Below are 17,354 nucleotides of genomic sequence, written 5' to 3'. Positions count from 1 at the left end.
TGAAACGAGCACTTAGATTAGCTATTCACATTGTGTGGCTGATTGGGAGACGTTAATGTCTATGGGCATTGTAAGAGCCACAAATGGCTATTTGCTGATTAAACAAACCTGTTTCAGCGCAGTCGACAGCAGCTTCTGATCATGTGACACGATCTCAATCAGCAGATTATCAAGCGTCAAAGTTCATCCAGCTGAACAAAAACATCTCAAAATCCATAAACTAAGATAATGGGATATGATTGAAAGTGCTTTAGAAATACACGCTACTAACAAACCACCAGCTGCTATTTTTTAAGAATGAACTTTGTGATGAAAAATTGAGGTTCATTCTCATTCACTGATGGATATTTCTGCATAGAAAATGTTGAGGAAGCGAGGTGCAGGCAACTCTATACCGGTGATCTTGTTGTTCGTGACCTCCGGCGATCAACGAGGTCGTGAAAAGGTGACTTAATCAGTAACTTTAATGCAATAGCTGGGGTCGATGGCTTGGAGGCAGGAATAAAGGTTGGAGCGAAAGCGTGTCTGGGGTCTCTTCTGTTCCAGATGAGAATGTACTGCAGCAGGAGTCCTTCAAAGTCTCTCTTATTGGAGTAAACCTTCGTTCTGCACCATTCCTGCTTCATGAAATCAACGCAGTGACAAAGGGACTTAGTGTAATACTGGCCCCACTCTCTTTTCCCCTGATTCCTGGAAGATGAGCATGAGCCAAAGCATCATTTTTTGTGTGTGATCATCTTATGAAATAACATCTGGATATGAAGTGGTTCACAACTTACAGGACCTCTGATTCACAGCTGTTGTTTTTTCCAATGAAGCGCAGAAAACATTTTTCCTCCTCTGGGACGTTTTCCTTAACACAATCTGAAGATGTTTACAACAACCACCAATAGCTCTTTTAACTCACAGGAAGCCTTTTCAGGTGGATGTTGGCATGGTTACTGTTTGATAGCAGCAGCTGAGGCAATTACATTTCTAAAATAAAACAACTGAATGAAGTATTTACGTTGCATTTACTTTCTGAGCATACTCTGACCCAAACTTCTTTGACAAGAAAAACGATCTGGTTTCATTCTTTCTGTCGCGGTGAAGCTGTGCCAGTAGCTGCGGGATTGACGGAGAAACCAGACATTGGTGTAGACGGAATCTCAGTGGAATATCTTTCATGCAACCGGTGGGAATACTCAGCGAAAGATCAGGACAGGGGCAACCGCACACAAGACTCCTCTTTTTGTTAAAAACTGAGTTTGTGTTATTTATAGAGTTGCTCTGTCACCGAGAGGTTCATATTGGAAGGTGAATAGCCACAGTGGAAAGCTCCGGGCTGTGCTCCAATGTGAATATAACGCATTGTTACTTTATCATCGAGGGGCCTTGATCCAGCACGAGGCGCGTTTCATCTCCGCGGGCCTCGTGCTGCTCTGCTTGTTTGCGGTGCGAGTTTTCCTCGCGGCTTCCTCTGGGGAGCAGGCGCACAGGTTACACGAGGCTAACTGCTGCATTAGCTCAGGGGGCCGTTAAGAAGTAGCGTTGTGTTGACGTGGCGGACGATAGATAAACTCGGAAGAGGTCCCCTGGAGGGCTATGGAGTTTCAACCACATTCCTCCCCAGCAGAACTTTCGCTTTACGCAAATGCATATGTTACCAATTCTAGGGTGCAGGCTCGTACTGCTGTGTATGTATGAATATTTTCAGCAAAATGAAAAGTCCACCCAAACTTTGACTGTCTGCATAGAGCGTGTGCTTTCAGAAAGCTAAAGGATTGCAGAAACATTGGTATGAATCATGTGAAAAACCATGAATGAATGAGAAAGTTACTCCCTGGGGAAATGTTTAATCTGAATGTCTTCCTGTAACTATACACTTTTTCCTCTTTCCCAAAGGAAGATAAGGGATCAGGGAAAGATCAGAGGTCATGCTCAGCCACACAAAAACCTCCACTGTGGAGGTCCAGCAGGGTGGATGCGTACTGACAGGAATTTGATCAAAGGTCCTTCATTCTAATAACAGTAGTCCAACCCACAACACCACCTCCCTGCGCGTTGTGCGTGCATTCTGCTGTCTTTAAAGGTACAACTAAGAACACATGCTCCACACAAATGTTAGGCAGAATTTCACTCCTACAACTGGGTCCATACAATCTAAATTTAGTCATGAGTTATAACACCTACCGACTAATAGCAGGGAAAAAATACGTAGAAACTAATCAAACAAATCAAAATGCAATTCAAAGTGCTTTACAAATGAATGACAAGACAGAAATGGAGAGAAGATGATGAGATTCATTTCCACGAAATCAAGAAAAATTAAATGAATAAATATATAATTGATAAAACAAAATTAAATAAAATACAAAGCAAAATTAAATGATCATGGTAAATACAATACGTTAAGGTAAAATTATGAATAAATACTAAAACCATAGCATAAAAGCACCTAAGACACTGTGCAAAATCAGACTTCTGTGTGTTTGTACCACTAACTTGGGCCTCTTTAGTCCTTTATTTATTGTATATTGGTGAAGCAATGTGACAAAATAAAATATATTTAGTGACAAAAACATAAAGACAGAAAATAACATAAAGCAGTTAGAAAGAGGTATGTAATGAAACAATAAGAGTCCGGGAGTTTAGATTAGATCTAGATTGGATTACATAAAGTGTGTGTGGAAACATGTCTGTGTGCATGCTTGGATGTTTGTATGAGAGGCAATGTTCTCCGTGTTAAGTTATCCTGGACAGGTGAGGAGTAATCTATGGGATGTGTGGTGGAGAGACGTAGTTAGTTTGTTAGTAATAAATATATGCTGTAACGATGCTGTAAGAATTATAATAAAATAATAGTTAAAATAGAAAAAAACAATTATATAATTTAGAAATAAATAAACTAAATACAAAAACAAAATAATAATAATAATAACATAAATAAAAAAACAAAAACAAATGTACGACACATAATAGGCCTAATCCAATCAGAATCCCGCTGTGTGTGTGGGAATGTGTGAGGCATAGTGTACACCTTGTTAGTTTGTTTATGGCTTTAAATGTGAGTGACATAAAAGAGAAATCATCTAGCATTTTCGTTTTGTCCTCCCCGCCCCGAGGAAACTACTTTGCTAACTGCTAACCGCTAACTGCCGCCCGCACTCCTCACACCAAAGTAGTTTCCTGGTGGCGGGGAGGACAAAACGAAAACACAAGTTGTTTTTCTCGTTTCCTCCTTTGACCTCTCATGTTGGACGGGGGACAGACTGGTCGCCTCTCGTGGAACACGTGGTATTACAAGATGGGACGGGCCGGAGCTAGCTGGCTAGCATGCTTGTGTCTCTGAAACTCAATACATAGACTTTGACATTCTTCTTCACATTCTGTTGATATTGTTAGTACATTTTTTTATATAATTTTAACAAAAAATGGGGCCAGATCTTACACATTACACCTTTTCAGGTTGAGAGTTTTTGAACTCTCGTTGAGATGCTTTTCTATGAAAGGGTCCCCATTTTGTTTATCTGGTGCAACGGTTTGACAGTCTATCTCTGATTCATAATGCAGCAATGAGCCAGAAAGACAGGGAAGAAAGAGACTGCATGCTAGCAAACATGGATGTAAACTATCTGGACTTCACATACTTAAAATAAAGAAACACAAGTTTTGTAATCCAGTCACACTGATCTCTTACTGGCCTTAGCGAACATAATAAAGTCATGACCCTAGGTATCTGAACCGCTGGAGGCACACATTAGCAGCCATGTTGTTTTTATTGTGGTAATCCTGCTGCTTCCCGTATGTGTGTGTAGGTGGCGTTGTGCACGTACGTGCGCGGAGGGAAGAGTGCCATTTTCTCCATCATTCAGTGCTCGAGAGAACACACAGACACGTAGGTGTATGTTATGTCTCTTATCACCTATACTCTGACATAGCGCAGACAGTCTTGTGTGTGTGTGTGTGTGTGTGTGTGTGTGTGTGTGTGTGTGTGTGTGTGTGTGTGTGTGTGTGTGTGTGTGTGTGTGTGTGTGTGTGTGTGTGTGTGTGTGTGTGTGTGTGTGTGTGTGTGTGGGGGGGGGGGGGTAATTATGGCTGCGAAAAGACATAAATAAAATCCCCGCACATGGCTGGCGAGTTGAAAAAAAACTTTTATACTTAACAAGCTTCCGCGTACCAAAATAATGGCAGAAACGCTGAAATAGGTGTTGCGTGCTTCTTTTCTCAGACTTTTTCAATTAGCCTGCAGATGTAACCACCTCAGCAGCTCTTTGAGCTTTTGCAGCTTCAGCTTGCTTTTTTTTCCACAGTCTTGAGCCAACTCAGTAAGGGTCACCTGCGTTCACTTTTTTCCTCTTTTTGTTTTTTCTGTCTTTGAAAGTAAAGTAAAACAACAACAGTCCACTGAGGCGTTCTGAGTCCATTCATCAGACAGTAATCGATTCCACTCAGAATCTGCTTGATCTTTCTTTATCGTGACTACTGCCTCTGGTTTGCGGGCCAGTGTTCGCTGCAGAGGCTTGGTGTTTGGCTCCAGTGTGTGACCCTCTGTGAGGTTACAGGTGTCGTTCGTTCCAGTCAAAACTGAAACTTCCTCTGAGCCGAGTCTCCATTTCCAATTTCAAACCCTGAGTCCCATCAAGATAAAAAAACAAAAACAAAACAGATGCTTGATTTGGACCGGGGGAAAGTGTTTTTATCCGATAAGTAAGTTTAAATATACACAGCCAGGGTTTTGATATCATAAGAAAGTGGCGATTGGATGGGGTATTGCTACCGTAATTTGACATATTTCGGGATGTTAGGACATAAGGCTCAAAGGTTCAGTAAAGGGTGAGTGACATAGAAATAACAACTTTGGTTGTTTTAAGGTTACAGTGATGTTGCAATATTGAAAACTATAGCCAGAAAGAACCAAAAGTTATTTCTTAATAAGACTATTGCATTATTTGTTGGCGTCTGGAGACAGTAGAACAAAACATTGACATATTAACACCTCAAAAAAGAAGGTGTTAGCATGCAGCAAGTCCAATATTCACTCTCTTTTTTTAATCTCTGTTTTGGTCTCCACCAACTGCCAAGAGAGAATATCTAGACGTTTAGCAGCTAAATGCTCCAAGAGTTAGCGAGTGGCTAACTCTGCCTGGCTCAGGCTGTACTGGGTGTGTAGCATACAGTGGGTAAGCAAAGCTTACATTAAACCAGGGCTTAATTTGTAAATCAGGAGGTTCGGAACACAGAAAGGGTGTAATAAGTCAGTTAAAGTAATTCTAGGTGTACATGGTTGGTAGTAAAAGGGATTGCTATAGAGGGACATCATCTGGGATATTATCTGCTGTCCTTCAGCATAGAACTGCTCATTGTAACGATTTTGATCATTAAAAATCAGCAGTTACTTCACCAGGTAGCTCTCAAGTTTAAGAATCAAATAATAAAGCATTATTAGTTCTGAATGCTGTGGACCATCTAAAACAAAAACTGGAGTAACACTAAGAACTTGAACAGAACGGTTGTTCAGTGTTGAGGCACGGCAGGTTGCAGTGTATACCTCATGCCAACTGAGATCAATAAAGGTCACAGACTGCTTGATCCCTTTTTAATCAGAGGTAAATCCTAATCAAACTATATTGCATAATGCTAACTAATAGTCTTTGTGTAACAACTACGGTACACAAAGCTTTTGATTGGTTGAGGCTGATGGAGGCAGGACACAGCCAACTCAAATGAGCTGAAGTCTTTTATTCAATAAATTAATTCAAATTCAATTGATTCTAAGTTGAATGAGTTAAACACCTAGCATCCAGCACATTACTACATCAGCTGGAATTTGTTAATTTACGAGGGGAACCAACTGTTGCATTATCAGTTGCTACAGGCGAAGTTTACTGCTGTGTGGAAATCTGCTTTTTACGGAGAGAAAACCCTCTTTGTCCAAGTTCCTGTTGCCTTTGGCAGGTAAGGTAGAATCTTGACTCACCGCTCTTTAAATGTGGGACTTTTCAAACTACACACACACACACACATAACCACGAGGAGACCTAATCACGTACTGTATGCTCGCCTGCCTGTCAATCTGCCATGGCTGCAAATTCAGTTCCAGCAAAGTGACGAGAGACAGAGCTGAAGATGGATGTCTGTGGGCTTTCCAGGTTTAGTCACACTGAATTCTGTCCAGACTTGTAGAGTATGTTAGAACATAACCGCAACTTTCTGACAGCGAGCAGCACACTGAGATGATTTCAACTAACTCCTTGTCATTACTTACACCGGATGGACTGAGCATGTACAAGATGCCATTAAAGGGCAAGTGTGTAGGATTTGGGGGCATCTAGTGGAGCGGTTGAGTATTGCAACTCTTGGTACTCTTACCGCTGTTAGTTAAGAACTCAGCGGCCCTCATGTAACATAGAGCAACGCATCCTCTTACAATGGTTCGTATGATATCTTCCAACATGATACACTGCTCATTTTTGTGCGTTTTTCTACGAAAGCCAGCAACACGTGTCAATTTACGCTTGTTACATGCATACGGTCAAAATAAACTTCCGTCTTCACAGGAAACAACTCAGTTAGGTTTAGGCAACAAAACTACTTGATTAGGTTTAGGAAAAGGTTGTCGTTTGGGTTAAATTAACTACGGGAAAAAAGCACCGGAACTGGCAACCATCTACATTGGGCTGTAAATTTAAAGAAAATAAAAAATCACAACAATCTTGCATAAATGGTAATCCCATAATAATTTACAATGTGTTTATTATACTTGATGATGATTTTTTTTGTTTTTGTAATTTCCGTCTCTGACATTAGTCTAATAAAAGACTGGAGTTGTGTCTGGGGTTTTTACAGCGTGTACCAGTCTTGTTTCTTTGGGGACCAGACAGCCTGGTAATATTTAAAGCTCCACCCCAAATGAGGTTGCAATCACCCCCCCCCCCCCCCCGCCCTCCCTCGCCCCTCCCTCCCCCCTCTCCCCTCCCTCTCTCCCCCTCTGTCTTGCCTTCCTTTACATTTCACTTATGCACTCTGGATCAACACACCGGACCTGTCGCTGGAGCTGAAAGTGGGGGGTTGGATTTAATATTCAGTACACCAGTTTATGATCACCATACATTAAAGGAGCAGCACGGATGATGCGTTTTGCGCTTCGGCCATTCGATGAAAGAGGAGACGCGCAAAAGAAGAGATGGGCACCGTTCCTGCACTTTCACCTACCCGGTCGTGGGGAAACCGCTGTCGTCGCTCCGCGTCGGTCGGACCTGTAGCTGCGGCGGCGGTGGTGCTTCTGGCGCAGCTGTGCGCCGCTTTTAACTTGGACACGGAGAGACGCGTCGTTTTCACCGGACCGCGGGGGAGTTATTTCGGCTATTCGGTGGAGTTCTTCGGCAACTCATCCAGGTGAAAGCCGTCGATGCAGCATCGCAGAACTTGCAGCCACTTTGGCAAGACAGCGGGAGAAAGTTTGCAGCATTGTGTACAGTTCAAATTCACTGGTTTATTATAGCCTGTATAATATCACTGTAGAGAATATTAGACTGAGGGATTAACTGGACTCTTAGTGGTCGCTTACCTCTCTATTTACAATATCTTAGTTGTGTGTCTGTTGTGAGTCATTTCTGTAGACATACTTCATATTTTTTATATTGTACAATATCAGTGTATTCTTATAATAGTTCATTCCTATACAACTTGCAGCTTTTAATGTCTATGAACTAAAATTAATTTAGCAGCCTAATTTAAAAACAATTACATTTGACCTATTATACATTACAAAACAAAATACAACATTTTAAAGTTAGATAATAGTCTGTTGAATATATTTTATGGTGAAATGGAAATGTTAGGGTACAAAGTTAAATGCCTCTCATACAGGCATACGTCTCTCTCTCTCTCTCTCTCTCTCTCTCTCTCTCTCTCTCTCTCTCTCTCTCACACACACACAACACACACTGGATTCCAGCCCACTTGTGTGATTGGAAACAGACATACAAGTCTGTGTTTGATTCAGAGAGGAGGGGGTTAACCCACAGCAAAGTAAGACATGCTAATCTTCCTCTGAATATCTACTAAAGGGACACTTGCTGGTTTCCTGCTGTTTTGTTTGTTCTGTTGACAGATGAGGAGCTGTCGAGTGAGATAAATTCAAAGATCAGACATGTTCTTCTTCCTTCACACACAGCATGCAGGCTATACCGTCACCTGTTTTGGCTCAATGAGAAAACTCTCCTGTGGGCTCTGGTGTGGAACACGTCATAATCCAAAAGTGACTTGGATATGAATGAAGTGTGACGTAGCTCTCATCTGACCGTGGACGATGGATTTATGGATTTATTGATAAAATATTTTTATTTTGCTGAAGCAGAAAGTAATGTTAGCCGTAAACGCTTGTGTAATGGAGTTAGGCGCAGTGTCACCTGGACTTAACACATTTTCTTCATAATTTTGATACTTAAAGAAGTATTTTCCATCCATGGTACTAATATGATCTCTTTTTTTTGCCCGTCTTGAAGACATTGATGGCTAGCTGACCACATAGCCTACTGCACTACTACAGTAGCTCTACAGTTAACCGTCTAACAAGCAGATTGAAACATGGAACAACCTGATTGATCACTTTCAGTGTATTTACACGTGTTGAGACAGTCGTAATACATTTTTGGCTCGTCCAGCAAGAACACCCTCTCAACCAGCTGTTTACATCTGCTGTAGCTGAAGAGCTGAGGACCTCTGTAGGATGTTTTACATCACCTGAAAGCTCTTCTGAGATGATGACATAAATCTAGCGTATCGGCTATTAATCTGCTTATGATAACCTGCAAAAAACGTGCTCAGATCTTTTCCATATACAGTAACTCCCAGTTACACTTTATCAGCTGTCTTATCAAATATTTTATTTTTTACTCCACTAAACATACTTGATAACTTTAGTTACTAATGACTTTGCCGATTGGTTAAGGTATGGTAAATTCACAAGCTACTCAACGGCATAGAAAGTAAAGTAAAATTAGCCTCACCTTTACCAGCTGCAACATTAAAGTGACGAACACATGACTGTATCAATACGTGTGATCCAATAACACACATTTTTCTGCATAATTAGTACTTTAACATTTGGTACTTGAACTATATTTTGATACATTTTTGAATGCAGGACTTTTACTTTTCACTTTTATTTCTTTATTGCAGTATTGCTACTTTTAATCAGTACTTCTTCCACCACTATCCCTCATTAACATCCTCGAGGGCTCACAGAGTAACGTCCATGTTGGTTTTAATGAATAGATATTTTCCTGTGAGGAAATTGGTTAAGACTCTCAGTTTGCTTAACTAAGCTTCTGGCAGTTAGAGGGCATGTTGTTGAGGCATTATTGACATGTTGATTTAGACTAATTTGTTCAGACTAAGCCCCCCCTTTTGCCTCCAGTAGTTTTGCTCAAACCGAACAATACAACATTTTGTTTCTGACCAAAGTCATGCATTTTGACGGTTTACAACTACGGTTGAACATCGTCATGTGAATCTAGCGGTTCTTGTTCTGTGGTGGGTAAACCACGCGGCGGGAAAAAGGATTCCTTCCTGAATCAGTTGGATGTTATTTTTCCTGCTGATGGGATGGTTTCTGCTAGTTGTCATGCATGAGGACAATTACTACACTGTTTAGCTGTAGGTAGCCTTGTTGAGAGTTGCTCCTGTTGCACACCATGCCATCTCTGTTTTCACTGCCTCAGCACACATATCCAGTCAATAAGTCTGGTTGACGAGGCAGGCATCAAGTGAGTTGGAAGGGATGGTTCAATATTGTACATCAAGAGTAAACTGGCTTTATGGCTCTTTGTCCATGTCTTTTTGGCAAAATCCACCACTTTGGTCCAGACTGGATTATTTATGTCCCCTTCAGGTTGAATCCTACTCACTTTGGTGACTTTTCCTCTAGCGCTACCATCAGGTCAAAAGTTTCTCCAATACTTTGGTTTAGGACCAAATACCTTCCAAAACTGACATTCCCACCAGCTTCACCTGTGCCTGTGTTTAGAGCAAATGTGTAAATGTTAGTGTGCTAACACGCTAAGCTATGATGGGGAACATATACCTGCTAAACACATGGATGTATAAAGATAATTGGATGTGGCAAAAAGGTTTGACTTCTGGGTATAAAATTCAGATAAAATTACCCTCTTGTCTTCTGCATCTATGTGCCCATAGAGCAAGCGCACTAGCGTTACCTTTAACCCACTCGGGCTCGGGATAATTTACATGAACGGGGAAGGAAAATAACTCTGGATTAGTCTATTGTAAAACTTTTAGGACCTAATGATTTCAATACCCACTATGCAAGTGTTAGTGCTGGGAAGTTAATTAACTTTCAAAAAAATATATCCGCTGAGTAACAGACATCTCTTTCCCAATGTAAGTCTATGGGAAAAAGTATTTTTGGGCCCAATGGCATCATGTGACGGACCTGGAAGGTGTATTTCCATGGTTTGGCCACTATGTAAAATCAGCTTTAAGCCCAACACTCTTCCTGGGGTCTTGACTAAACCTCCCCATGCTAGCGATGTCATTGTGGGCATGTTAGCATGCTGATATGGGCATTTAGCTGTGCTTATGCCCAGCCTCTCAGAGCTGTTAGCATGTCTATAAACTCTTAGTCTTGTTTGAGTGTACTTGATTTTGTCACCTTCCCCTTCCCACACCACAGACCCACAACATACAGTACATCTATAGAATTAGTCTGTAGCATGAAAATGGGACACAGATGATGAAATCCTGTGACCTGATGTCAGTGAACCTCTTTATGTTTACCAACCTGTGAGCGTACATTAAAGGCCACCAAAAGGCTAATGTTACCTGCACAATTTTACTGCACAGCCAGTCACAGTCAATGCATGTGTCTGGTTTTACTACTAAATTTCAAGAGTATCTTGATCCGGTTATTATATTAGTAATAGAACCAGATTTAATTTGGTCAATTAAGCAAATGTCTAGAACAGTGGATATTTTTGTCCAGCTTATATTGTAGCGCAGCTTTAATGTAAGTGCACATTTGACTAAAATACTACTAGGAAATCACACTAATTGAGTGTTGTGTCAGATTATTCTGGGCCACCCACATACGTATGAGTGTAATGAATGTATTTACATGCAAACCAAACAAAACTGATATTCGGGTTGATGTTTCTGGCTCATACAAGCATCATATCCTGTTTATTATAGCAAGCCAGATAACATCTTGAGAAACCTGAACTGGGTTAGCTTGGATACAGGGGCTCTGATGGTTCCATGGACATTCATTACTGAATGTACTGGAAGGTCATATCAGTATTATGTGCCCCTTAAACTGAAGCGTTATACTGAATATAAGGTTTGAGAAATTCAGCTAAAGCCATTGTCCTTCATTAAATAGTTTCATTGAAATACCTTAAGAGGTCTGAAAGGGTATAACTATTCCGTATTTTAGAGAAAATTAGATCTTAGAGAAAGATAAAAAATCATTTTTGTGTAGAGGAAATCTTTTGAGTAGGTTATGATGTGTAGGAACAGTTAAATTAAGTAAGACCTACCATTTGAATAACGCGGCTATGTAAATGCATTCACTGGAGCTCATAAATCCTTTAGTAAAAAATGACATGTTGCATCTTTGACCTGGCCATGTCTCTAAGCCATTCTCCTGTTTGCAGATGTTCCTGTTGAACTTGAGTTAAAGGAAAGGAATCCTTATTTCAGGTCTCAACAGAAGCATCCATCATCCCGATCCTGATTCACATCATGTTGTTGAGGAGGCTATTGTTGGCTGTTAAGTTTCCCTTACAAGTGCTTTTAATTGACTCTTTCAACTTCACACGTGCAGAGATCACAGGGGTGGTGGGGTGGTAGTCACGGATCTTTGTAAGAGAAGGCCACTGAAAGCCTGCACCCTGGTCGGCTAAGTGGCTCTGGAGTGAGTGGTTTATAAGGAAAGCTTATCCAGCCATGTATATATTCCTCTTGTGCTCTCCAGACATTTCGGGGGGATGGGGGGGAAGTACAGAGTCGGTCTGATCTCTGCTAATGTCATCAGTCACCAAAGTCTTAAGTTGTGCCATTCGCTCTGGGCCAGGACTTTTTTTAGCAGGGCTGTCTGAAAACCTTGAAAGCTGATTCGTAACACACATATATACACACACACTCACCATACATTTGGATTCATTACCAAAAATAACAATAAAATCATCACATCTTTGTCTGGCCAACGGTGTCAACTAAACAAATAAAACAGCCAAACAATGAGTTCCAATGAATGAATGTATTCAGTACGCTATAAAAAGAGCTATAATATTTGCACTACTTCTCAAGTTTTATGTTGTCACACTATGACTCGTAATCATGTAGCCAACTGTTGTAATTGTTGCAATGCAGAAAAGTTGGAGCAAGCTAACTTTAAAGGGATAGTTTGGATGTTTTGAAGTGGGGTTGTAGGAGGTGCTTCATCCATATTCAGTGTAATACTTACAGTGGATGACTCCCCCAGTTTGGAGAAACAGACAGGAGTACGAGCACAGGAGCAAAGCAATGTACAGCTGTAGACGGGGGCAGCAGCAAAACATATTTCACACACCTTAAAAAACCTAGACTGGTCCACCGCTGCCTTGATCGGTCATTTGTGTTATTTTGTGACTTTAGTGTTTCAAGAGTAACCCTTTCAAACACCAAAGTCCCACAATAACACAAATTAACTCACCGATCGAGGCAGCGGTTGACCAGCGACTCCTGTGTTTAGCGATGTAAAAATACAATCATTTTTCAAAGGAGTCTGGTGGCTTTGAAGAGAACATAGACAATGGCTTCAGTTCCCCGTTGGAAAGGGCCGTCTGACGGCAAGGTAAAGAGGTGAAAATATTTTAAATATAGCGCGCACTTAAACTGATATTGATTATTTTAAGCCTTTCTATAGGCGTAAATAATAAGTTTCACTGCCACCCGCACCCACAACAGTATATCACTTATCATCTGTGCTTGTACTCCTGTCTGTTTCTCCAAACTGGGGGCTTGCTGACCGCCATCTACTGTAGGTAATACACTGACTATGGACTATGGATAAGTACCTCATGCAACCCCACCTATTTAAAGCTAGTCTAGTCAATATTAAACAATGAATTAGATAACTACTCATGTTGTAAAAGGGGTTGAAAGTAACATCCGTATTAGCTGGTTCTGCAGTCCCCGTTAGCGTCTTTCAGCTTAATGTTTTGGTTTTACGGCCCACAAATCCCCTCTTTTGATTCACTCTCACAGCTCGTGTCAGCATTGTTTCCAGCAGCAGTGGACAGCTTGTTGTAAACGAGACCTGATCAGTCCCCTGTACACTACCTGCTCTGCACCAAACAGCAGACAAACACAGTCAGAGACTAGCTGGTGAACATCTACTATATAAAATTCATGAGGTGAAACCATGTCAGTGTTGTTTTTACAACTTGTTACGCTAATGGATGCAGGTTTGAAATCTACAGCGCTTACAAAGCTTTCACAGGTCATCTTCAAAGAAAACCCCATTGGTGCAAGTTCATTCCTGACCTCTTTTCTGCATAGATTTACATTTGTATTGAAAACTGGCTTTGCTACTGAAGACATCTTTACACGGCTTCATGAAAAAAGGATTGCAATGCAGACTTTGACCTCATGCTGAGGTTGCAGAGCTTTTGGCTCAACTTGATGTGACAATATGTGAACACTATGTAAGCATTGTTGATCATAGACAGATGTTCAAACTTCCGGGCAGCAATGCTGGACATAGTGTTTTATCCTGTATCTAACATTAAAAAACCTCCAAGGCAGCGATAATGATAGGGATCTGCAGAAATACAGCCACTGAGGCTTAGCTGTAAACTGATCTTTGTACGTATATGAAACAGTAGCGCTCTACCATATAAGGCCCCATAAACTGGAGCAGGGATGGATAAAGGAGAAGTCAGCCTTGGTACCACTTCTTTATGGTAATACTACTTCTCAACTGTCTTCGTAGCTTGCTTTCTCCTCGGGCCAACATAATTTGGTGTTCTTTCTGTCATGATTTTCGTTCTGATCTTGGCGATATGGAGAAAATCACATATCACGTAATTTTTGATCAAATACCTCGATAACGATCTTGCGGCAATATTGTACATTTGACCAATCTCACTTAAACAATGAGATTGTTGATAAACAAATATTAGTAATGTGGATATGATAGCTAAGTGGGCAAATAATAGAACAGCTAAAGTTGTATTGTTTGGCTCTTTGTAGTTGTTTCTTGTCTCTGATGTTGTTGTTGTGTGTCTCTTTGTAGTTGGCTTGTGTTTCTTTGCAGTTGTTTTGTGTTTGTTTGTAGTTATGTTGTGACTTTGTGGTCATTTGGTGTATCTTTGTTGTTGTTTTGTCTCTTTGTAGTTGTGTCTTGGTGGTCATTTTGTGTCTCTTTTTTGTTATCACTTTACTGTTTTTTGTTATCCTTTAAAACAACACTTGCAATATTACCATATCAAAATCGAAGACGATTTCTATTCCCAGATACAATCCGATACATAAATCCACAATATCCATAAAATATCTCTATATTGCCCAGTCCTGTGATGAAAGAAATAGTTAGACATTTTGGGAAATACACTCCTTTGCTTTCTTTTTAAGTGTTAGATGACAATATTGATACCAGTCTCATGTTTGCACTGTAAATATGAAGCTACAGCCAGGAGATGGGATGCAATTTTTTTTAAGTATGTCCAGATTCATACTTGTTTCATCAGCTGTGTGTATGACACAACTTGATTTCACAAGACCAGTTAAATGCTTATGATCATAAATCATAACAGATGTTTCTTGGTGTAAACTTGGACTTTTCCTAGACACAGTCCATCACCACAATGTAAGATTTTGTTTTCCTCTCTGCTGTCTAGTATCAGTGTTTTGATCGGCGCCCCGAAAGCCAACACCAGCCAACCCGACGTCACTGAAGGAGGAGCTGTGTTCTTGTGCCCCTGGAGCCAAGCTAACTGCAGTGTGATCAACTTTGACAAGCAAGGTAGGGTGTCTTGTTAAATCTAAATTGACGGCCGGCCTCTTTGCAGATAAAAATGTGACCTCTGAAAAATCAAGCTCAATATTCAAATTCCAAGGGAGAGAAATTTTCTCCACATCGTGAATCGCAGCAGTCGTTGGTAACTCACATTGTTACAGGATATAAAAATGTCACTTTCCCCAATGGCACTGTTAAACAGTTGAGACAGGACTAAGTAGTGAACCCTCAGCTGTCTCTAACCAGCCATAAAAGTGTCTGCGAGAAGATATAGGTTGCATCCCATTGGGCGTGACCAATGCCCAACGTTGGCTCCCTGCCATCTTACGGCTCCTAATCCAATGCTTTTCTGTTTTCATTGAAACTAGCCTTTAAAGTCTCTCCGGTGTGTTAATGGTGACTGAAGCTTTCCTCCACGCTCACTCACCCTCACTAAGGTCTCCATTCTGGGACTTGGGCTGTGTTTTTCTGTGTTTTCACAGAGCTTTGATTTCCTGCTGGACTGGGGCCCAGTGTTGCGAGCGCTCTTTAATTAGGGCAGAGTCGTTACGGGGACAAGGACCCCAGAGGACCGGGGCTGCCCCCAGCTCTGCCAGAAAAATAATCACCTCCATCAGAAATGCAGGAAGCGATAAGGACTACCGTTTGAGGATCACAGGGTCTAACTTATCGTACGCTCTTGAATGCTGATATCGAGTGGAGGTTTACACAGACTGAGAGCAAACTCTGCATACATAAATACACACCTACAAACTGTTAAACAACGGGCTCTGCAGACAGCCTCTGAAACACGAGACAGCGTAGAAAAACCATTCAAAACCACCCTTATGTTCACACACATACCATATGTCTACAAACACATGCTCCTGCATTTACATCCAGTAGTCAAGGGTGGATTAAGAGACAATGGGCTGTTGGGCACAGATGTGCTAGAAGACCCAACATCTCTCTTACTTATTTCTGTTAAGCCTCTTTTTGTTGTCATTTTGTGTCCCTTTGAAGTTGTTTTATGTTTCTTTGTGTTCATTTTGTGTCTCTGTAGTTGTTTTGTGTCTCTTTGAAGTTGTTTTATGTTTCTTTGTGGTCATTTTGTGTCTCTTTGTGGCCATTATGTGCCTGCTTATAGTTGTTTTGTGTCTTGGTGGTCATTTTGTGTCTCTTTTTTGTTTCTTTTGCCCCTTTTTGCAGTTGCTTTGCGTCTTTTGTTTGATATTGTTTTACATTTCCTTGTGGTTTATTTTGAGTGTCTTCTTGGCTGGTATGTGTCTCTGTGACATTTTGCAGGTGAAAGCTAAGGGTGGCCCTGACACTTTGGGCCCCTGGGCCTGTGCTCGGTAGCCCCGTTACAGTAATCCATCCATGTTAGTAGTCTTGCATTTCCCATTACAGGCATCAGGATTCATGGTGTATTTGAGGACACAGCCTTAATAAACAGGCACTGGGTTGCAGCCAGGAGAGTTTAATGTCACCACTCTGCTACAGACAGCAGGCACATATATCAGAAAATATACCACAGTGAAACTTACACAGTTGCAGGCATATTTAAGAAGGAGTTAAGGTGTCCGGTTTTGTAAAATTACTTTTCAAGTATGCTGAATGGCAAGTTTGTTCCCTGTAGATGGGACAAAATCATGCATGTAGAAGAAATTAGCATCTGACAGCAAAACCCAACATCAGATACTTTAATTGTGTACTTGGATAAGGATGTGAACAGTATTTCAAAGCCTGGAACTTGTTTTTATGTTGTTCCATAGGACATAAAGGCAACCTGGCTCACCTAACATTTTATGAACCAGGAATAGCAGTTTAAGAAATATTACTTTCTATTTTGCCAAATGAATTGATTAATTAATGTTGAAAGCAAACAAATCATGGAGATGTAATGCTGCTGAGGCTACAAAGTAAAACATTTGGCAGGAAACCTCACACACACACACACACACACACACACACACACACACACACACACACACACACACACACACACACACACACACACACACACACACACACACACACACACACACACACACACACACACACACACACATACATATCACACACCCACACACCTCTAGCACTCCACCATCCCATCCCTCATCAATATTCCTTGCCTTCTCGCTGCCTGGGCCTCTTCTTAAAACAGGTCCTGACAATGAAGTACAGCCGTTTGGGTTACAGTAACATCAAGGTCCAAGTCCCTTTGAGCTGTTTGATGTCTGCTATAGCATGGAGGATGGATTAAGACTGCAGACCCCGGGAGCAAGGCCATAAAATATCCATGTAAAAAACCAAGAACATGTGAGGGAGCTCTTTCAAACGAAGCCCTGACAGCACAGATATCAAACAC

General features: G+C 41.1%; 1 protein-coding gene across 1 annotated transcript in view; it reads left to right on the top strand.

The window, feature by feature from the left end:
• Positions 1 to 7,165: 7,165 nt before the first annotated feature.
• Positions 7,166 to 17,354, top strand: part of LOC306694049 (integrin alpha-5-like) — a gene marked incomplete at its 5' end in the record, with an annotated part of 46,197 nt that continues 36,008 nt past the window's right edge. Inside the window, 2 exons of the mRNA XM_079156755.1 lie at positions 7,166 to 7,377; positions 14,886 to 15,010. Coding sequence (XP_079012881.1) covers positions 7,166 to 7,377; positions 14,886 to 15,010 — 337 coding nt within the window. The remainder of the gene's footprint in view (positions 7,378 to 14,885; positions 15,011 to 17,354) is intronic.

Source organism: Pholis gunnellus (genome assembly GCF_910591455.1).
Source record: "Pholis gunnellus genome assembly, chromosome: 3".
Lineage (NCBI taxonomy): Eukaryota > Metazoa > Chordata > Actinopteri > Perciformes > Pholidae > Pholis > Pholis gunnellus.
This window is presented reverse-complemented; position numbering and strand designations above follow the sequence as displayed.